Consider the following 23,587-nt stretch of genomic DNA (forward strand, 5'->3'; position numbering starts at 1 on the left):
AAATAAAATTTGAATTTTATATCCCCCTCAGGGTTAAGGCTACTAACACCCACAAAATATATCACAAATATATCAAATACAGAAGTTTCACTGGTTCAGCAGGGTGCAGTGTTAGTTTTTTTTAATTATATGGTTATAATTATTAAATACATTAGCTAATTCATTCATTACTATATGAATAAGCAAATTGTGTTCAATCACAACTGGTCTACCTTCTGAGATTTCAGTGGGATTATAGCGACATCTAACGGAAAGGGGTAAAAAATGCAGGTTGCATTATCGGAGCCTTTGCCATATTAAGTTTTATTATTACGTAAGGAATCATTTTTAAATAAATAACATATTCCTGCTATAAGTCAAAGAGCGCACATTTGCATATTGTGGTGAGCTTTCACCGAATCGGGAGGAAGAAGCTCTTGGCACTCAGCGCTATTTAATTGTCCAAGAAGGTAGGAGGAGTCAACAGTAGAACACGCCCACTATTTATTTAGTACTACCAATATTCTCTACAACTAAACACCTACACTAAACTGCGTATAACCCCCAGGTAGCGTTTTAGAAACCTGAACTTGTCGAGCTCAAGCTAGAGCAGTATTCGTACCTTCAAACAATGTTTATTCGGAACTCTCCACTGGAGGGCGCAATTGAGCACTGTGTGAGCCGCCAGCAGCTGGCTGTTGGAATGGGAGGTCAATAAAATCATTCTCTTTTAATGTCACCACTTCCTTTTATTTCCGCTACATCTGTTTTGCTGCATCTGACTTAAGGAAGCAACCATTAATGCCATTGTAATCGCTGTTCTTTATGAATGAATGATCCAAAGCTGGTGAAAAACTGTGAACTGACTTTGCAGCGTTGACGAGTGGCCATTATGTGTGGCTCTACATAGTATTTGGTGGTGCTGGTTTTCTTTAGAAAGGAGGGAGTTAATCCCTTCATACATTGCACACATGGAGTCTACGTTCCATTTTAAAAGCAAACTTTGATGATCTGAATATTACTATGTATATGGAAGTGAAAGCAGAGTGATTGTCATTGTGATACACAGCAGCACAGCACACGGTGACACAACAAAATGTGTCCTCTGCTTTTGACCATCACCCTGAATGAGCAGTGGGCAGCCAGGACAGGCGCCCGGGGAGCAGTGTGTGGGGACGGCGCTTTGCTCAGTGGCACCTCAGTGGATCCCACCTCGGCGGATCGGGATTTGAACTGGCAACCTTCTGATCACGCGGCCGCTTCCTTAACTGCTAGGCCACCACCAAGTGAGAGAAGTCATCAAGTTGTGTTTTTGTCCCTCTCTTGATGTTTTTCCTTTGGACATTTGGCTGAAACACCTAAAGATGTAGCGGTCTGAGCGACCCCTCCCAGCGTCGTGCGCAGTTGAACCCCATTTCCATTTCCATTTCCATTTACAGCATTTATCAGACGCCCTTATCCAGAGCGACTTACAATCAGTAGTTACAGGGACAGCCCCCCCCCTGGAGACACTCAGGGTTAAGTGTCTTGCTCAGGGACACAATGGTAGTAAGTGGGATTCGAACCCTTTCAGTTCCACTGCCTCGCGTGGAACTGAGCCTGCCTCGTGCTGCCCTTTGTTGATCCAAGCCAGCCGGAGGATTATTACTCAACGCAGTGATGAAAAGGAAGCGATGTGGGAATGATGCAGGCAATGCAGATGTATGAAGGACAGTTGGAGATTGTGATGTAAAATGCAAAGTTGATGGCTGGTATTTTGCATGCGAAGATGACATCACACAATGATTCACAACCGTATTCTTACATTTTTTTGTGTGGAAAACTTTAATTATACAGATTGTGCAATAGGATAACAGTATTATTCTTTCTAACAAATGTTTTGGTAGTAGCCTAGTGGCTAACACACTCGCCTATGAACCAGAAGACCCAGGTTCAAATCCCACTTACTACCATCGTGTCCCTGAGCAGGACACTTAATCCTGAGTGTTTCTGGGGGACTGTCCCTGTCACTACTGACTGGATAAATGTCGCTCTGGATAAATGTTATTGTAAATATAAATGTTATTGTTACATATTATGATCAGCATATAATGTAGATGATGACCTGGAGGGTCTTCCCTGAAGAAAGAAAATATATTATTCACCATTACGCAATTGTCAGTATCCTCTTCTGTACGACTAACCACATAAACACACCCTCACCCCATCCCCAGGGCTCACGTGCAGGTCTGAGGCATGCAGCGCAGGTGTACGGCTCACCAACCAGCTCCATTACATTTACCGGGCCTTAAGAACCTAGAGTAGCCATCAATCCAGCTTACCGCACACACGTCAGACCCAAAACCAATTGGATCCTGAGCTGTTAATGCAAACAAATGTTGCTTTTCACTTTACGTCCAGACCTGGGCACGTCTGTCGGGGCAAATGAAATGTAGATATTTTCTTTTCTTTTCATCTGGAGCATGAAAATGGGGAATAAATGCAAAATAATGGCACATATATTTGCATATCATTGTCAGGAGAAAGTAACTAAAGATAAATTCACAAAAATTCACATTTTTTTTTGGTGTAAAGTAGGAATCAATTTATTAGTGAATAAGAACAATGTCACCCAGGACACAGAGCCAGCATTTCTCCAAATGTGGGGGAAAAGGCACAGTAACCATGGCAACTATGAAAAATAATTACCCTGCGCGCCAAAGCCAGGGGGCGTGGCTTGTGTCTGATGGGGTTCTAGAATCAAACAATGGCAGGAAGAAGCAAGGATTGTTTCGCTGCCCTTTACACACATGGACTCACTCACAGATGCAGGCGCACAACACGGGCTTTTATTTAAAAAAAAGTGTCTCGAAAAGGACGGCAATGAACAGAAAAAGAAAACAGAAACAGGAAAGCCGGCCGAATTTGATCTTTCCTTTCAACTCTGAGCTGGGGAGGGCTGTGGCCCTGATACAAAAAAAACAAAAAAAAAATGAACCTCAATGAATCTCAAATGAACCCCCAAACACGCAGGTCTGGACAGAACTGTCTAAACATGAACGTTTAACCGCCTGGAGAACAGTGGCTGTTTTAAACACGGTGGACTCGCGTGGAAAACGTATGAATGAGTAAACGAACGTGCATTTTTTTCTTTTTCAACCTGCCGTACGTCGGTTGCACTTGTAAACGTGCCCGCGCTTTGTTGTGCTCCGCCGGTGACGTCACGCCAAGGTGAGGATCACGTGGAGGGCAGCGGCGGCGGCGGCGGCGGCGGCAGCCCAGTCTGTCAGATCGTGGCCGTCGCTTCCGTGCCGGATCCCGGCCAGCAGGACAGGCGTCGGCGGCGGACACCATTCCGTCCGGGTCGGGTGCTCGGCTCCGGGGGTAAGCGCCGCGCCCGGTTCGGTCCCCTCGGCGACACCGCGGACGTCTTTTGTCACGATGTGCCGGCGACACTGCGGTCAGTGTACAGGGGGAACATAAATCCTCGTTTTGAGAGGGAAGTCGCCGTTTTCACGGGTTATTTGTTCGATGAGGATGTGCAGCAGCCGAGGTGAAATACGGAACGGGCTTCCTGGTTGCTATGGTCCCAGGACCTGTTGCTATGGGCGCAGCCGAGCGTCCTTCTGCTTTGTTCCTCCTACATTTACATTTACAGCATTTATCAGACGTCCTTATCCAGAGAGACTTACAATCAGTAGTTACAGGGACAGTCCCCCTCTGGAGACACTCAGGGTTAAGTGTCTTGCTCAGGGACACAATGGTAGTAAGTGGGGTTTGAACCTGGGTCTTCTGGTTCATAGGCAAGTGTGTTACCCACTAGGCTACTACCACTCTATTTGCTCCCACTTGCAAATACACTCAAACTCACTTTAAGGTTGCATTATCGAGTTGGTGCGGTCTGTGTTTCATCGTTGTGGTATGTATTCACACAATCATTTGTACACAATAATTTCCGCTAATAATGGCGTAGTGACATCAAAAGCGAATGCATCCAAATATGCCTATAACAGCAAAACACTGGTTTACGTCCATGCATTTAAAATCAGTAAGATACTGATGCTCATTTATTCATAGTGTAGTCTTATCTGCTTTGAATGATGGTAATGATATGTATTTAATACACTAAAAAGCGCATTCGGTGTATTATTTTGACTCTGCTTATGAAATACTGAAACCGACACCATTTTTTGGATTGGCATTTTAGGAACATTACCAGTTTTGGTGTAAATAAGAATCCATGAATAATGCACTCCAATACACTTTCGTTGCATCACACGATTGTAATTACTGCATTAGCGTGTTAAAATATTAAATGCTGGATCAAAGAAGCTTGGAAAAAAAGCGGACACTCAAGCAACGAAGGTTACAGCTCCGTCAGCAGTGGGGCTTCTTCATAGCCATAATTGGAATAATTAAAGTTGGTAGTAGCCTAGTGGGTAACACACTCGCCTTTGGAACCAGAAGACCCAGGTTCAAACCCCACTTACTACCATTGTGTACCTGAGCAAGACACTTAACCCTAAGTTGCTCCAGAGGGACTGTCCCTGTAACTACTGATTGTAAGTCGCTCTGGATAAGGGCGTCTCTGACTTTGGACCCAGCCAACGCTCTGCTGATCATCATCAGTTTAGGTAATTAGTTAATATATTTTCTTTCTGTCAAATGTCCTTCCTCCTGCAGTTAAACATCTGAAATCAAATTTGAATTGAATCACAGCAGTAAACGATGCTATTCTTATGGCCATCGTGCAGAGAGGACTAGCGGACCTCGGGTGGCTCACGTTAAGGCTGATCAGCTTAAGGCCGGGGTTAGCCCTGCTTTATTCGTTGTAATGAAATCGGAATTAATGTGGACGTCCAAGCACATGGAGACTCAGATATAAAACATAAAACAATACAGCGACACATATCATGACATTTCTGCTGGTGATCCATTATCGATGAAGTTTTCTTTGATTCGGTTTCTTACACTTTTGCAGGAGCGTGTCGTGTTCATGCACATTTTGTGATCTTATTGTATCATACTGTGCATCGCAATACGTTACAATATTGTTTTATCATTGTTTTCGTGGACGACATATGGACATTTTATTTAATCGTGATATTCTCTGCAATCCCCACCTCAACTGCAGAATCATTAACGGCTTGGTTAGTTGTTACTACTCTGCACCGATGGCGGTGCACTGTAGTAACCGTAGTGTAACATGTTCGTACGTCTGCGAAAGTATTTACACCCAGTGTGCTGGGTCACCGTGTCGCTCAAACTCTTGCCGACCTTCTCCCCACTCCCCCAACCCTGCCCCACCCCGGTGAATACCCTAGTAAACTGGAGGCATGTAAACTGGACCCGAACGCCTCCGATGGCCTAGCCGTTGGCGGAGCATCGTAGGCTGTGACCGTTTGAGCACGTTAATCCACCGGGCCCATATGGTGCGGAGCGAGGGCTTTTGTTAGTTGTAAAGCTGTCAGTGCCGATTATCCAGAGCCAGGTGTGGAACGTGTCTGAGAGACACGCAGTCGAAGAACCATGGGGTACTAGAACCTTTGGAGAGAACGATCTGAAAATCAGAGGACCTCCTTGTCTCCGTCGCTCAGTGTTGGGTCACGTGTCCAGCCTGCGAGGTCACGGCTCCACGCTGACTCCTCCTCTGTTCCGCGGGCCTCAGCAAGGAGGACTCCGAGGCGAGAGGGGTTGGGCACAGACAATAGAAAGGGTGACGGGTCAGAGAGGGTGAGGGGGTGAAGGCCAATGCTCTCCGTCATTAATCTCTGGTGATCGGTGGCTGGATGGACGAATGACCAGATGGACAAGAGTCTAATCCCAGATTCAGTGAAAATCACTTTTGACGCTTGATTGTAGCATTAACTTTTGGCAAACTTTTTACAGCCCAGATCCAACCCAGTCACATTCTTTCATCAAGGGTCTATAATATGCAACTTTTCAATGTTAACAACACAGGTCACTTTAGTAAAATGACACGTGACACTGGGCGTGAAAAACCGGCAGTAAGTGAACATTTTGTAAGGATATGAGCATCTTTGATAAGAGACATGACCAGATCTGCAGAATGTGGTCAAAGCAAGGCCAAGCAACAAAGGGTTTGTGTGCATCAGCCTGTGGGGAGAGCGGGCTGATCCATCAGAAGAGCCATGGTGAGGAACACAACCACAAGTTCGAGTTGTGCCTCCAGATCTCAATCCAATCAGGCATCTGTGGCATGTGCTGGGTAGACCACAAAGGCACCACCTCAGGACTTAAAGAATCTGCTCCTGACGGCTTTGGTGCCCCATTACCACAGCAGATGGTCTGGTCTAGTCCAAGCCAGCGCCATTTTGTTCATTTCCCATCATTTATAATTCAGTCATGCTGAACGTGGTGTGATTAGCGAAGTCTTAATTGTGGCAGCATTAGACCATTTCACCATATTTACTGAACTATCCTAAAACATCAAAATGAGAAAGCTAGCAGATATATTGATACAATACAAAATATAATGCCAATATAATACAAAATATAAGATTTAAATTTACATGGTCAGTTTACATGGTCAGTTCTCTTTTCATCCGAGTTTCACTTCAACTTTTCCGCTCTGTGTAACATGAACACGACACGAGTTATTCTGAAACTCGTTTTTTTTTTATCAAATGTCTGATATAGTCTTCTTGGTAGTGTCAAAATGTGGAATTTCTGAAGATTACGGTAGAGTAACACACACAGTGCCATTTCTAAGAATTAGCATTACATCTGATGTCATTTTCATTAACTCGGGGTTGTATTCACTCCCCTTAAGGAACGAAGAATGAAAAGTATGTTGAAACTGTGAACCCGGTTTGACCATTTTAAAATAGTCAACCACAAAATGCAATTTGTCAATGACAGAAAGTCGTTTTGTGTAAAACAAGATTCTGTTGTTGACAATATGGATTTTGTGGGTGACAGGACAAAAATGCACTTTGTAGACAAAATGACAAAAAGTGATGTCTTCTTGTGACAGGGGTCTATCTTTCTGTGGACAACCTGATTTTGATATGATAAATTTAGCTTTGCGGCATGTACATTCGGAGTGTTCATTTACATTCACAGCATATCAGACTTACAATCAGTAGTTACAGGGACAGTCACCCTGGAGCAATTATAGGGTTAAGTGTCATGCTCAGGGACACAATGGTAGCAAGTGGGATTTGAACCTGGGTCTACTGGTTCATAGGCGAGTGTCTTACCCACTAGGCTACTACCATCATCAGACCCACTAGGCCACTACCACCATCAGACCGGTTGGGATCAGCTCATCAGCCAATCAGGGACACCCCTGTCCTCCTGGAAGACAGCACTCCTATCATGGTAGGGAAGATTCGTCAGAGGATGAAGGTGATCACTCCCAATCACTTTCTACTTTACTTTACTGTACTTGGCAGACTTACAGGAGGAAGACACCATTCGATTTCTATAGATTTTGAGTCTACTGACGTGCAGGACACCATTTTAACTAGCGTGTGAACGTGGCGTCACAACTTGTGCAAATGCAGATAAGTCCCAGCTAAACTTAGGCGCAGAAACTCTTGCCATTTCTTCCAGCCAATAAGACGGGGTGTGAGGAGCGAGTAGATCATGGCGGGGCGCTGAACGACCCCCGGTGAGCTGGCGCTGGAAAAGGGGACTGGCCGTGGGAGGGGAACCGAGAGCTGGCGTGGCCAGAACAGGGAGAGGGGATTTCGGGGGGAAAGTCCGTTGAATCGCAGGAGCTTGTTGCCCAGCGGTGGCGCCGGAGAGAGTGGAGGCGATCCGGGGCCCGGCGCGCTGCGTCCGTGCGCTTCTCTCCTTTCCGGCGGCAGGATGCGACGCGGTGACGTGCCAGCGCGACTGTCCTTGTTCCTAATGTGTTTACGCGCCGAGGAGCTTACGGGGAAGCGGCTCGCTGGGGGCAGGCAGCGGCTGTTTCCTGCGGCGCGCAGCGGTCCGGGGGACCAGACCAGGATGCCGTGGGGCCGGCCGCACTTCGCGGGCAAAGCCGACGGACGCCTAAAGGCCAGGTAGGCTTGACCCCCCCCCTGCGGCCGTCGACTGGATTGCCCTCTTTCTGCAGTTGTGTTGGACTCTTTACTAGGGGCATTTGCGATGGCAAGTGTGGTAAATCTGGTGAACCGTCTGGCCCTTTGTTTCCGAGGTTTTGGATGTGATCCGGTTGGATCCCGGTCGTAATCTGAAGGTGAAAAGGACCACGCTGCATGTGTATTCGCTGCTTTCTGCTTCGGGACTTAATGCGTGTGCACAATTATGCAACGAACGTAGTGGTTTTCTCAGCTCCAAATTACTTAACGGTAAGAGGCTTCGGCTGGAATGTTGCGGCAAGGATTAAGATCTGGACCACTGTTACCGATCACCAACGAGATTAATGGGATTGCTCCACTGCCTGGGTCCTCGGGAGAGCAAAAAAAAAAGCTCGCCCGTGGAAATGTCTGTATGAAGGCAACAAGCTGCGGTGTTATTTTTACTACTTTGTTAAGAAAACGGTTGCGGCTGCTGGTTGTCCTCGTACCCAAGTTCTGAAGTCCTTGAACCGGTTTCTCTTTTCTTTTTTTTTTTCCCCCGTGTGCCGCTGCGTTCAGGAGCCAGAAGGGGGGGGGGGTTCACGCAGGTTTAAAAATAAGCCACTTGTTCTCCCCTTGAATAGACCTGCGGCAAAAACAAGGAAGCCCCGGAGTGGGTTTCTTCCTCCTTCCTCCAAGGCAAATGGAAGCCCGCGAGCAGGAAGTACGGTGGTGAAGCGGCCGAAGACCGGCTGCACTCAGGCCGTCCGCGGAGGCCCGTCGGCGCTGTGTGGAATGTGGGTGAGAGCCGGTTCTGAGCCGGTCCCCGGGGGCTTGGGCCTGTTAATGGAGGACGCGTCACCTGGTGATGGATTTGCGTTTAGATGCGGAATGTGGAGAACGTGGAAATCAGGCCCCCCCCCCGGCATGTTATCAGCTGCTTGTGACAGAACCTCCACAGAATTTCCCAAGAGAGGGAGTCTTTTTTTTTAAAAATGTTTACATTTTTTATTATATCACATAGAACATGGATAAAGTGGTAGTGGAAAGCGAGTGTGTGTGAACGTGTGTGTTCGACATCAGACGTCAGGGTGTGTCCGTGGGCAAAGGCGTGAAGAAAGGTGTGGGGGCGTTTCCCTTCACACACACCACCTCGAATGCCTTGTAGTCAGACCAAGCCGAGCAGAAGAAGAAGACATCACCAGGAGCGTGAGGAAGAAGACCTCCAGACGTTCTCCAGAAGATGGGCGGCGTAGGAGAACTGCTGCTCCGGCTGGCCCCCTCCCGGCAGCGTCTGGTCTGTAGAAGCAGGACCCGCGGCCCGCTGAACCGCCGCCGGCCCCTGATCAGGTATCCTGCCTGCCGCACGGATCCTCCCCCGAGAGCGGCTCTTGGGTTGCTTCCATTGTGTGGGGTGACCTTCGTGCGTGTGCACGTGTGCAACGGGGTTGTGGTAAGACTGGGCTATTTTTGTTCTCCCGCCTTTGTGCCAGTCTCTGGAGGAGGACATTTTGGTGTTCCTTGCGAGAACATGCATTGTTTTCTAATGTATTCTATTGTACGGCATAACGATACGGCTCAGGGGAATGAAAAAGGTTTCCGGTTGCAGACGGACCTTAATTATAGGATTAAGGGGTTGTGTGGGATCAGGTGAGTGTTAAGAGCGACTATTAAGCAATTGCTGGAAGGAGGAGGCTCCGGGACCCTGAAAAGAAGGGTTTCATGCAGAAACCCCACCGGTCCTGAAACCCCCTTTTGCACGTCAAAGCCTCGGTCAGGCACTCCTGCTGCACGTTTCACCGGCGTTACCTGTAAACCAGTGAAGCGCGCTGTGCAGAATGCTGCTCTGCGACGTGCTGACACAGCGAGCACGGCGAAGGTTCACGTCCCAGCTGCTGCACCGCGACTTCCTTCTCCGGCGTGACATTTTCACCTCCGCTTTTTTTGTTTAGCCTGGTCCCAGAGTCCGGTGTTGGTGACGATCTTGCCCGCGTTTACTGTGTGGACCACTGGACAAAGGTTCTACGTGGAGATAATGCTTTAAAGGTGTATTTCTTTAGATAAAGGTTCTTTTTTAGAACCTTTAGGAACACGTGAGTGATGAAGCGTTGCAGTGCAACAGTGACATCTTCTGGCCACGTGTGGCTCCACGTATCCTTTTGTCCTCACACTCCCGGAACGTTCTTGGTTCTTTGTTGGTCGAGTCTACGTCCATTGTGGTGGGTCCTCTTGATCTTTGTGCTAAACTCTTGATGTCACCATGACAACCCAATCTCTCAGTCACAAACAGAAATTGACAGTAGCATGAACTCAATGAATTGGTGTAATTAAAAAATAAATCTTGTCCTGTCTATGAGTCTTGACTAAGTAGGTGATTATTGATCTATTGTAGTGATCAATATTGTGCAGTTTGTGTGAGAAGATTTTCAAATGTCTGTTTAGGATTTGGCTTTTGTGTGTAATTCCGTATTTATTCATTTCAACAACCGTATGTGCCGCACAGACCTAAGCAGTCATGACATAAGTTAAAAGGACAGAGCAATAAAATATATAAAACCAACAGACAAAATTAGAAATATTCAATTCATAGAATCCAGAAAACCTTATGCAAGTCTTGTAAAACACATTTCTCACTTGTGAGACTAATAAAGGATCATCTTATCTTATCTTATATTTTTTTACATTTAACCTGTTGTGCTTTTGGGTAACTCTGGCAACATAGAAGTAAAATGGAAGGTGATACTGCTGGAACGACTGAGAACAATAGAGTTCTTTAGTGTTCTTACCTCATGTACGGTCTGCTGCAGTGTTTCTCCGTCGGAGCTCCTGCTTATATGCGTTTTGCGCATTGTGTGTGTCTGTGCGTTAGGGACCCCAGCCCCACCGAGATGAACCTGGAGCCCTGGGTGGACCTTCAGGACCAGACCACCACGGAACTCAATTCCCAGCCGGAGCAGCCAGACAAACTGTGCCTCGACTCGTTCTGGAGCGAAGTGGAGACCATCCGTCAAGGCAGCGGCTTCAGCGAGCAGGAGGCCAACAGACGGGACTCCAGACAGTCAGAGGGTGAGACGGACGGAGGGACGGAAACTTGAACCTGTATCATTTCCAGATGCCGCCGTACTGAAGTGCGTGATTCTCAGAGGGAGACCAGGAGGAGCGGTGGCTGCAGGATGTCGGCCTGTCGCCCCTGATCCACGAGGACAGCGAGAACAGCGAGGACGTGGACGAAGTCGTGCTGTTGTCCACTCTCACCCGGACCCAGGCAGCCGCCGTCCAGCGCCGTCTGGACTCCTACACCTGCTCCCTGCGCAAGAAGAACAAGCCGCCCCCGCGGGACGTCCGGGACATATTCACCCCCAAACTCGATCAGGTCGGTTCAGCAGATCCCAGTACCGTCATTATGCCGCCTGTGCCTCTGCGAAAGGCCAGCGCTTTGTCCTCGTTGTCTGAACAGCGTTGCGAAAAGAAGCCGCCGATCGTATCAGCGAGCGAACACTCCAGCGGCCTTTCAGTCCTTTTATCAGATGCTGTGCAGAAGCACAGAGACGCCGAATCACTCCGCTGTCCCTGTGTTGTGATCTGTGTCTTTCTGACTGCTTTTACAGACCTCACTTCCTGAGCCTCTGGACACAGAGCCAAATCCTCGGACAGACATGGGGACGGTCAGCAAAACTCCACTGACAGGTGAAAAAAAAGTATTAGCATGTTTAAATGCAGATGACGCTCAGTATAAAAAAATAATATAAATGCTGATATTTTATACATGTTCATATGATATTTGACATCCGTTGCTAATTAGCTCTGGGCGTCTCATATTTTGGGCTTAAATCAGATCCGTTTCTGCTTCACACACTCAAGTTTGGCTTACAGTGAGTAATAAACTTTACTTTACTTTACTGGGCAGACGCTTTTATCCAATGCGACTTACAAGAGGAAGACACCAGAAATTCTCATTCGATTTCTATAGCTTTTGAGTTTAGAGAAGTAAGAGCCCTGATAAGGCCTAACTTGTCAGAAAAAGAACATGCTCGGAAATTGTTAAGTGTTAGACGAAGATTTTTTTTTTTTTTTTTTTATAAACGATTAAGATATTTCCATATTACTCATCCAGAAGCTGATATGTACTCAGTGTCCAGCCGCCACCGCTTCTTTGTGAAATTGGACCAGGTTTATGTTCGTCAGATAGCCTAATCAGCAGCCTAGGGGCAGTGGTGGCCTAGCGGTTAAGGAAGCGACCCTGTAATCAGAAGGTTGCCGGTTCGAATCCCGAGCCGCCAAGGTGCCACTGAGCAAAGCACCGTCCCCACACACTGCTCCCCGGGCGCTGGTCATGGCTGCTCACTGCTCACTCAGGGTGATGGGTTAAATGCAGAGGACAAATTTCACTGTGTGCACCGTGTGCTGTGCTGCTGTGTATCACATGTGACAATCACTTCACTTTACTTTAATCCAGTTGATGCTAAAAATGAAGCACCCTATTTACATTATGATTATCGATTATGATTCTAGCTGTTTATAGATGACTTCCCCATGACTGCATTGATTTTTAATGCCAAGTGGAAAGTCATTCAGCAATCAGCTGAATACATTTTTCCAAAAGTGTTTGACAGTAGCAGGAAATCACTGAATTGGTGTAATTTAAGAAAATGACACCACGATGCATCCTCATCCTGCACTGCTGCCGCCTGCACCGGTTCTTGGCGTCACATGCTCACATCTGCCCAGGTCAGGTGGTCAGATGGGATCGGCTTGATCTGGAGTTCGCTCTCCCAACCTGTCTGTGTCAGGGTCTCCCTGCTCTAATTGAATTCGATTAATCCGTCTTGATCACCCTGGATTCCGCTCACCGCCTGACTGATGCCATACTGCTCGCGGTGTGGATTACCAGACGCTCACTCTTCCTGGTGTCAGGGAGATCTGGTTGTTGGTTCATTAAGGGAAAACCAAACAAATTGCCTCAAGTGGCCGTCTGCCTTGTTTGCTGTGAAACACAGAGCGGTCGATCGGCGTGGACTCCCAGGGGGCAGTGCAAAAGGAGGAGATCTTCATCACGGACGTGGCTTACTGTGAGCAGGCGGCCATCCTCCTCAAACAGGCCAAGCTGCCTCAGAGCTCCACCCAGCGCAGGAAAGACGACGGGACTCTACCAGTAAGCGGCTGCCTGGTCCAGTTCCTTTCATTTCAGTTTTTTAAAACATTATTTATCAGATTGGGATTATAATCAGATCATTCCCATGGATTGGGATAATCAAAATAAACCCATTGCAGTAAAGTGAATAACCAGGGAATAAATGTTTTATGTGCAGCGCGTCGTCTGCCCCCAGTGCAGGCTGGGTGTCACGCGTATCCACGACCTGTCCCATCAGGACATGAAGAAGGTGCGTCAGCTGGCCCTCATTGATATGACGGCCCTCTGTGACCTTTTGGAGCTCGATGTCAAACGACACAAGACCTGCAAGAGGAAGATCCCAGGTGAGCCTTAGATTAGTTGACCTTCGACCTGCCCCTGGAGTTGAGCCTGTGGTTTTAACCTCACCGCTCTTTATTCCCTCTTTTAGAGAGCTTGCTCTTCGGGATTCCCCTCGCCACACTGGTGGAGAGTGACCAGAAAGTGAAGGCCAACACCAACATCCCTCTCATCCTACATGCTGTAAGTATATATGCTTATTTCAATTCTTGGCCTCAACATTTCCCTCTGTTACATTCTTGACATGATAAAACCTGTCACATTTTGCCCACAAGAGCAAGAAGTCATCTTACCAGCTATTACGTACCAGTTTGTGGAAAGAAGGCTGGTTAATTGTTTGGTATGGAGGACAAAAAATTATTTTGTTGACAACATGTCATTTCTTCCACAAAGTTACATTTTGTCAACCAAAGAAAGTCATTTTGTTTAAAAAAAAATGTTGTTAATGACAAAAAGTCATTTTGTATACAAAATGACATCTGTCAGCAGCAAAAAATTAATTTGCATACAAATGCACATTGTCAAAGACAAATTGCCATTTCGTCCATGACATGTCACATACAGTTTGTTGTCCACAATATGACTTTCTGCTGTTCAAAGCATTAGATGAACAAAATGGCTTTCAACCAATTACAAAAATGTATTTTGTGGACAAAAAGACTTTCTGTTGTTGACAAAAAGAATCCTTTGGATTTCCGTGAAATAAAGTAATAACTTGCTTTTATGAACAAACTGTGACAGGGGATTATCTTTTTGTGGATAAAATTCAACAACGTGTAATTAGATTTTGTGGCACAGAATGTATTATACATTCCATATAAGTACAGCAGCAAGATCTGTACTGATGCCTTAATTTATTATTTGACATTTTGTCTAATTTAGAGCCACAGGAGAACAGTATAAATGTTAGCGATCTTCAGGCACTGTCAGTGGTGCTCACATGGCACTGTAGACAGGTTTGATTTCAAAGTGCCAACATCTCACCTTCTATGGTGTCGTCCTCAGCTGCTGTCATTCCTGGAGAAAAAGGGCATTGATTCAGAAGGGATCTTGCGGGTTCCAGGGTCCCAATCCAGAATAAAGGTATGTTTTGCACAGAAAAATACATTATTAATACAGGGAGTGCAGAATTATTAGGCAAATGAGTATTTTGTCCACATCATCCTCTTCATGCATGTTGGCTCGAAAGCCTACTACCAATTAAGCATATTAGGTGATGTGCATCTCTGTAATGAGAAGGGGTGTGGTCTAATGACATCAACACCCTATATCAGGTGTGCATAATTATTAGGCAACTTCCTTTCCTTTGGCAAAATGGGTCAAAAGAAGGACTTGTCAGGCTCAGAAAAGTCAAAAATAGTGAGATATCTTGCAGAGGGATGCAGCACTCTTAAAATTGCAAAGCTTCTGAAGCGTGATCATCGAACAATCAAGCGTTTCAATCAAAATAGTCAACAGGGTTGCAAGAAGCGTGTGGAAAAGCCAAGGCGCAAAATAACTGCCCATGAACTGAGAAAAGTCAAGCGTGCAGCTGCCAAGATGCCACTTGCCACCAGTTTGGCCATATTTCATCACTGGAGTGCCCAAAAGCACAAGGTGTGCAATACTCAGAGACATGACCAAGGTAAGAAAGGCTGAAAGATGACCACCACTGAACAAGACACACAAGCTGAAACGTCAAGACTGGGCCAAGAAATCTCTCAAGACTGATTTTTCTAAGGTTTTATGGACTGATGAAATGAGAGTGAGTCTTGATGGGCCAGATGGATGGGCCCGTGGCTGGATTGGTAAAGGGCAGAGAGCTCCAGTCCAACTCAGACGCCAGCAAGGTGGAGGTGGAGTACTGGTTTGGGCTGGTATCATCAAAGATGAGCTTGTGGGGCCTTTTCGGGTTGAGGATGGAGTCAAGCTCAACTCCCAGTCCTACTGCCAGTTTCTGGAAGACACCTTCTTCAAGCAGTTGTACAGGAAGCAGTCTGCATCCTTCAAGAAAAACATGATTTTCATGCAGGACAATGCTCCATCACACGCGTCCAAGTACTCCACAGCGTGGCTGGCAAGAAAGGGTATAAAAGAAGAAAAACTAATGACATGGCCTGCTTGTTCACCTGATCTGAACCCCATTGAGAATCATCAAATGTGAGATTTACAAGGAGGGAAAACAGTACACCTCTCTCAACAGTGTCTGGGAGGCTGTGGTTGCTGCTGCACGCAATGTTGATGGTGAACAGATCAAAACACTGACAGAATCCATGGATGGCAGACTATTGAGTGTCCTTGCTGTCACGTCCATGCGGGCATGACGCGGCGGGTGAACGTAGAGGAGGACGTGGAGTGACGAGGAATGACGAGGAATGGAGGACGCTTTCACCTGACATCACGGAACAGGGGTTTAATGGTGAATCACAAGACAGGGGAGACATCCGAGACGAAGACACTGGTGAACACGGAACATAACTTCAAAGACCTGACAGCGGACAGAAACGAACAGGGCAGCTTTATACAATTAACACAGGTGAAAACGATTAGGGAACATTACACAGGACAACAATGAAACTCCGGTCCGGATCCTGATCCTGACCCGGACCGGAGTAACCCCCATTTCGGACCGGATCCTGACACTTGCAAAGAAAGGTGGCTATATTGGTCGCTGATTTGTTTTTGTTTTGTTTTTGAATGTCAGAAATGTATATTTGTGAATGTGGAGATGTTATATTGGTTTCACTGGTAAAAATAAATAATTGAAATGGGTATAAATTTGTTTTTGTTAAGTTGCCTAATAATTATGCACAGTAATAGTCACCTGCACACACAGATATCCCCCTAAAATAGCTAAAAATAAAAACTACTTCCAAAAACATTCAGCTTTGATATTAATGAGTTTTTTGGGTTCATTGAGAACATGGTTGTTGTTCAATAATAAAATTATTCCTCAAAAATACAACTTGCCTAATAATTCTGCACTCCCTGTACATTTTCAACCATGAGTACAGTACATTTTCTCCTTAAATTTTACACACCTATCATGACCGTGTTGTATCAGAGAATTATGAGTATTAAGTATATTATTAATATGTAGGCGTGTGAAAACCAGTATGTTACATTTTATCTTTGATGAAGTTCAGTACAGTTGTATTGCAAGTGAACAAGTGTCAATTTAGCATAGCTTCATGATTATCCGACCATCTGAATGAATGAACTCCTGTGATTTGATCTTTCCAGATCTATTCATTAGTAATTATGACGGATTTGAGACACCACAACCTGTGCTATGTATGTTATACGAATTTCTATGACCCTGTTAACCTGCTCTGGGGTAATTTCTCTAACCCTGGCATCCTGCTCTTTGAAGGCCCTGCAGCAGAAGCTAGATAGCACTTTCTACTCAGGGACATTCAACTGGGACGAGGTCAGCCCCAACGACGCTGCAGCACTCCTGAAGAAGTTCATCAGAGAGCTGCCCTCCCCGCTGCTGACTACTGAGCACCTCAGCACCTTCAGCGCAGTCAGGGGTGAGAAGCCCACTCTTCCGGATTGTTCGTGAATCCATTGTTAAGCCACTTAAGCCACGGCCATTGAAGGCAGCTGATGAAATCACTGGCAAAGTGGTGATTGCATCAACCAACTGAGGTATAGCCTCAGGCAACCTGAATAATTGTGTCCAGAGCAACTTACAATCAGTTGTTACAGGGACAGTCCCCCCCTGGAGCAACTTAGGGTTAAGTGTCTTGCTCAGGTACACAATGGTAGTAAGTGGGAGTTGAACCTGGGTCTTCTGGTTCATAGGCGAGTGTGTTACCCACTAGGCTACTACCACCCTGTGGGTGTCGTAGGAAGCACATTTGATGTTAAATATAGGCCGATGGTGAGTTTGCCGATGCGGGGACATTATCTGAAATAATTAAGATGTCTGAGTTGCTCAGGTGCATTCTCTTCTGCATGAAGGATGAGGCACGCTCAACCCTTTCACAAATCATGTTTAACATGCATCACCTTTCACACAGATAGTTCAGTTCCGAGCTCTCTGACACTGAAGCCCACAGTCATCTGTTGACTTCGCTGTAGTAGGTCCTTTAGCCAGTGGTTGAACATGCAAAAATAAAACACTGAAATTATAAGCATAATGTTTGAGAGCACTTTTTTCAAAGTGGTGCAAAGCACAGCAATACTTGCTAACTGGACTAGCATGCTAGCCCTGGAGTTTGGTCTCTAGTGGTCAAAGACGTCATCTGGAATTGCATAAATAAATAGAAGAAAGGGAAAGTGACACAATCTTTAACAATGTTTTTTTACCTGTGACAAAATGATAGGTGACAGGCTTCGGGTTCGGTATTTCAGGATGAGGACGTCGCATTCATGAGAGCCGTCATCAGGCTCCTCCCATTTTAAACTGTTTATGAAAACGTTATGAAATGACAGAAATAATTACACAACAGCAAACACGTTCAATACGTAGTCTTTTTTAATGCTGAAAACATGGAAGAATCATGACACCGGTAATAATGTATTATGATAATGTCTAAAACATATATATATATATATGTATATATGTGTGTGTGTGTGTGTGTGTATATATATATATATATATACACACATACATACATACATACATACATACATACATATATATAAAAGTCATAATCTTTCTTACATTATTACATAGTTACATGGACAGTCCCCCTAGAGACACTCAGGGTTAAGTTTCTTGCTCAGGGACACGATGGTAGTAAGTGGGGTTTGAACCTGTGACCTTGTGGTTCATAGGCGAGTGTGTTACCCACCAGGTTACTACCACCCACCCTAACTACTGCTGTGTGTTGGCCTGCAGACATCCCTGAACTGAAACAGAAGCTGCACATGCTGAACCTCCTCATACTCCTCTTGCCGGAGCCGAATAGGAACACGCTGAAGGTAAGAGTCCCGAAACACTGGCCCGCTGACCAATCCAGATCCTTCAGCGGGAACGGTGTTATCTGATGGATATAGAACTGGAGCTTTACTTCCAGACATCCGCAACCCTCAACAAGGTGTGGGATCTGCAGCTCTCTTAAGCATGGTAGCAACGCCCTATATGCATTCAGCTGTATTCCATGCTGTTGCTCCAGATAAGACAGTCAGTTTAAAAGTGTAGGTGGAGTGAGCCCTTGTTGTTCCTTCCGGTTTTAGCACATTCATTCTAGCATGCAAAAGCCAAATATTTAACCTTTTGCATAAGTACCTACGGGTTACAACACACTTTATTTATAGCCCTGCTGCTGTGGAATGATGGCTTTGTTTTTCTAGCTTTGGTGGTTAATCTACACACTGTAAGAAAAGAGGATTTGCTGAGGAAAGTTACAAAGCTTTTACTGTTGCAATACTCAAATAAACCTGTTATAAATATCAAATATGGAGTGCCCAAGACAGCTGGAAATATACACACTTTCAGGGATTCGTGGCCATGTATGATTTCAATGCCCTTTTAAATACTACTAAGAGTTAAATAAGATATTCGTGTCTGATTGGATACCAATGGTGTGTATTGATAATCTCTTGATTATCTGTGTGATGTGTTTTAGTCCCTGCTGGAGTTCCTCAGTAAAGTGGTGTCTCGCGAGCGGCGGAACCGCATGAACCTGTGGGCCGTGTCCACCATCATGGCCCCGAACCTCTTCCTACACAAGGCCGTTCCCAGCCGGCTCACAGACGGCACAGAGAAGGGCCAGGCAGAGCGGGCGGCCGACATCATGAGGCTCCTCATACGCTACCAGGACCTGCTCTGGACTGTGAGTTCAATTCGGCCAGGAGTCATACAGGACTTACAGCAGATGTAATACGCAGAACGCTGACAGTAAATGATGTACCTCACACACGTTTCCTCTTTCAGCTGAACGCCGAACTTTACAGACGCTGTGATCACGTGATCAGGCCTTTAAACATAGATCAACATATTGATAAAATAAGGGTCATTGTCACTGTAGCATGGTAGTAGCCTAGTGGGTAACACACTTGCCTATGAACCAGAAGACCCAGGTTCAAATCCCACTTACTACCATTGTGTCCCTGAGCAAGACACTTAACCCTAAATTGCTCCAGGGGAAGACTGTCCCTGTAACTACTGTAAGTCGCTCTGGATAAGGGCATCTGATAAATGCTGTAAATGTAAATGTCATTCATAACTAATTTGAATATCACAGGTATCTAAATACAATGTTACACATACTAGTGCTTTTTAAAACATTATTGTGAATATTGTGAAAAGGGTTTTCCTGAAAAGTCATATTCAATATTTGTTTCCTGTACAGAAATGTCCAACTTCATTATGAACATGTTTTAAAGGCCAACCCTGCAGCAACTTCTGCTTTAGCGAGCTGAAATTAACAAAAAATGAAAATGAAAATGACCAAATCATGCATGTAAAAGCAAACAGTTCTGCCGGAGTGACAGATGTTGTGCCGCAGGCGTGGCGGTGGAAATGCTCATGTCTGGATAAAAACATCTGTTCCTCCCCCTCTCCACACCGACAGATCCCCAACTTCCTGATGAGCCAAGTGCGCAAGCTGAACGAGAACAGCAGCCGCCGGTACCAGTTCTACGACAAACGCATCAAGAACCTGCTGAGGAAGATTCATACGGACAGCCGGGAGAAACCCGAGAAAAACTCCTCAGAGGTGAGAGACGACACGGCTCCTGCTTCCAAGGTTCTCAAACGTGTTTGACGTAGCATGACTGATGGACCAGACAAAGCACGAGAGAGAAGAAAAGAAGCCTCCAAATTCACTCTTAGCTCATGGATCTATTCACTAGACTTTGACCGTTATTTATATTTCAGACAGGCAGAACTATCTATCGTTACTGACATCGGGTCGAGTAGGTCAAGTACAACTGATGTAAACTATCAATAAACTAAAATCATTTTATGCAACTATGACCCCATAAAATGAACAAAAATATTAGTTTTCCTAATCATATGCATGTGAGTTTATTGTTTTTGCAGTGTTATCTTTAGGGCTTTTCTGGAGGTCATGTCTTGTACATATATTCCTTCCTTTTTGCACATTTTGTTTCTAGCGTGAGAATATGAGTTGTAGTAGCCTGGTAGTTAAGACACTGACCCATGTCCCAGAAGTCTACAGGATCAAAACCCACTTACTACCATTGTGTCCCTGAGCAAGACACTTAACCCTGAGTGTCTCCAGGAGGTCGGGTTGCCAACATCCTGAAATATGGCTGATTTTGATTTGTCCCTTATTCCAATCACAGCCTTGTCAGCCATTACTAGACTACTGTAAGCATGGCAAAACTCATGCAAACGTTGCTATGAGTTATAGACTGTTTTTTGGCACGTGGGCCACATCCTGCAAAGTTACTTTATGTAGATCTGTTATTATGGCCCAGCGATATGAAGTGCTGATGACACAAAAACTACAGATCCCACCCCCTGCAAGAAAATGACCCTACTGATACATGTGGTAATTATGAAACATTATGAATTGTTTGGCCATTTCCATAAGTTAGATGACTACTAGATTAATTGAATGAATTGACTACTAGCCCTACAATAAAATTCTCTCCAGCTTTGTGCTCGACATCTTAAGGAAGGCACACATGTTGGTAGCCCTGGATAACCCTTTTAGGCTCAAGTCTTTTTGATAGGATCACCTACAGAGACACGTCTTGCTCTGTAGCGACGAGGCGCTAGATGGATAGCCGGAGCTTAGATTCTCTGCTGACGTTCTGCTGCCCCCTGTCTGCCAGCCTTGCCGTACGGTGAAGATCCAGGTGGGCGACGTGCTGAGCAGCTCCATGGACATCCGGCTCAACATCAACTCACGCGCTGCAGACCTGCTGGCCCAGTTCCACAGGGAGCTGAGCAGCTCCGACAACGGCAAAGGCCTCCTGAAGAGGTACTTCGGCTAAACACAGATGCACACACACCGCACAACATTCAAAAGAATTATACATTTATGATATTCTTCTCAAAGGTCCTCTCAGAAAAATATGCAAACATCATTAGGACACTAGAAACATAAGTCACTATATTTCTTAAACATATGTGATTGTTTACTTGAATACCATAGAAATGGATCCATATCCCACCCTGAGTGTGCCATCTATGAAGTGGGCGGAAATATTGGTAAGTGAACACCATACATTTCATACAACGTTTTTTATATTTTTTTAATCCTCCCGCATTAAAGCATCATGAGGAAGCTGGAAGGAGACAGTGCAGCATCTGCAGACCTTAAAGCGCAGTCAGCTAAAGAGGCCTGATGGTTTAATGCTCAGTGGAGAGCAGAGATAAAGTATGGAAATATGGAAGTGCACCATTCTGGACTTGATCAGATCTGACTGGCACGTTTTTTGCATTTTCTAAACGTTTGACCATGAATATTGTGGCCAAAAAGTAAACTTAGAGGTATTATTATGGCGCTGTTATTCTTAATGAAAACAATTACTACTGTTTGCATAAATAGTATTTGTATAGTGCCTAGAATGTTGAATGTTCAAAATATAATGCATTATTCCATCCAAGTTACCTTGAAAGATTATAGATTTTGACAATTCATAAGGATTTTAATCCATAGTTAGACCCCTGAATCAGTGTGGATCCTGGGTATAAAAGACTGGCCACTGATGTTTGCTCTGGTTTCCTAGGGGAGCACTGTCTGGACCCCGAGACCCACCTGCTGGATCTGTACAACAACAACCCCAGTGGGGAGTGGGTGATCCGGCTGAAACCGGTGTCCAGCAGGGGGCTGTGAGCGCCGCAGACACAGGGAGGTGGAGGAAGGGAACACATTATCTCCAGGAACAGAGAGAGTTCATCCCTCCCTCCCTCTCCTCTTCTCTCTCTCGTCTTCTGCCCTCCCACTGTCTCCTCGAATGTCTCGTCGTCGCGGCGATGACGTGACGGCCCCACCCTACCCCGCGGTCTACTGGAGAGGCATGTGCCCGTCTCTGAGGCTATGCTGTCAGGCAGTCAGCGCTCTCACCGTGACAACCCAAATCGGGTACTTCTCGGGCACCTCAGTCGATGGCACTGTTGCCATGGCAACTGACAGGCTGCATCCTCGTTTCCACTCTCCACCCTGAGAAACTGCACTCAAAACGAACAGTAGAACGAGGAAGCATATGTGTGTGTGTGTGTGTGTGTGTTTGTGTGTGCTTGGCATGGAAGGGGGCGTGGCTTTTTGTTCAGGATTTGCAAGCACAGCCATACAAGAGACATTTTTTCTTTCATAAAAGGGGCCATATCTCTACTGGTGCCCCCTGATATAGTGACATACTCCAGCCAGAGTCCACTTGGCTCTCGAAGGGACCGCCCACCTCGGAGACATTTGTATAGACGCTGAAGCTGGGCTTTTACTGGTCCATTTGTTCTCCTGCCTGAAGGACCCAGGCTTGAAGTATTTGCAAAACGTTTTAGCTATTTATAAGTCATGCTGAATAAATGTGTATGGTATTGTGAACAATGGGACCCATGCCACAAAACTGTACTCTTGTGAATTGAACAGTCGTATAAGCTCACAATAACAGATGAGGCTGTTGTGTCATTTTAATCCCATTTTTTTTGTAAAAATACCCCTCCAACTCAGAACATGTGAATATTATCACATACAGTACTGTGCAAATGCTTAAAGCAGTGAAAGTGGCCATAATTTCATGATGGGTCTCTCCCAGCTCTGGAAAATAACCCATGACCTTCCTACACGTTAATAGGCTATAGATGGAGAACAGTATTGTATTGCTGCTCAGAGGACAATATGAGAATGGAGACTCTTCCTCTGCACACGTCATGCCATAGTTTCACGAGAATAAGGAAATCCTGCAGTAAATGGTTTAGGTAAGTCTATATTTTCTTTGAAATTGGGGCTTTTGTTGTGTTAACAACATGTCTTCCTGCACTGTGTTAATCAGCCGGGAGGCGCGCCATTGGTCATCAGAGTGTCTCGTGTTGTCGGAAAGTGACACGGCGAGCGAGCACACAGAACGCCAGTCGAGCCAGGCCGCTCTCCTCCGTCCCCGCGCTGCCTCGGTCGCGGCGAGACGCAAATAACGTGCAGCGGCGGGCTTTATTACGCGGCCGCCGCTCACAACACACCTCAGCGCTCCGGCACAAAGCGCCGAGGAGCGGGCCCGCTGCCCA

General features: G+C 45.8%; 1 protein-coding gene across 3 annotated transcripts; it reads left to right on the plus strand.

Moving 5' to 3' along the window:
• Positions 1-3,114: 3,114 nt before the first annotated feature.
• arhgap40 (Rho GTPase activating protein 40) lies at positions 3,115-22,994 on the plus strand. 3 transcript variants are annotated; one of them, XM_028999536.1, is made up of 15 exons: positions 3,115-3,342; positions 10,858-11,054; positions 11,132-11,361; positions 11,597-11,675; positions 12,986-13,140; positions 13,298-13,463; positions 13,550-13,641; positions 14,464-14,541; positions 16,811-16,970; positions 18,287-18,369; positions 19,017-19,223; positions 19,965-20,108; positions 21,196-21,344; positions 21,519-21,574; positions 22,096-22,994. In XM_028999536.1, exons 2-15 carry the CDS (start codon positions 10,877-10,879, stop codon positions 22,200-22,202), a joined length of 1,884 nt encoding a protein of 627 aa, XP_028855369.1. In that variant the 5' UTR covers positions 3,115-3,342; positions 10,858-10,876; the 3' UTR covers positions 22,203-22,994. The 3 variants fall into 3 exon arrangements, with proteins under 3 accessions (XP_028855369.1, XP_028855367.1, XP_028855368.1); XM_028999534.1 differs by lacking the exon at positions 3,115-3,342 and adding an exon at positions 7,564-7,991; XM_028999535.1 differs by lacking the exon at positions 3,115-3,342 and adding an exon at positions 8,709-9,338.
• The last annotated feature ends 593 nt before the right edge of the window (positions 22,995-23,587 follow it).

The sequence above is a fragment of the Denticeps clupeoides genome, chromosome 12 (genome assembly GCF_900700375.1).
Source record: "Denticeps clupeoides chromosome 12, fDenClu1.1, whole genome shotgun sequence".
NCBI lineage: Eukaryota > Metazoa > Chordata > Actinopteri > Clupeiformes > Denticipitidae > Denticeps > Denticeps clupeoides.

Bases quoted from the DNA above. Each gene is read 5' to 3' on its own strand.
- arhgap40 (XM_028999534.1), top strand. From the start codon at position 7,795: ATGCGACGCGGTGACGTGCCAGCGCGACTGTCCTTGTTCCTAATGTGT. The intron at 13,141-13,297 runs GTAAGCGGCTGC...TTTTATGTGCAG, and splicing joins AAGACGACGGGACTCTACCA to CGCGTCGTCTGCCCCCAGTG. The intron at 21,345-21,518 runs GTACTTCGGCTA...TGAATACCATAG, and splicing joins GGCAAAGGCCTCCTGAAGAG to AAATGGATCCATATCCCACC.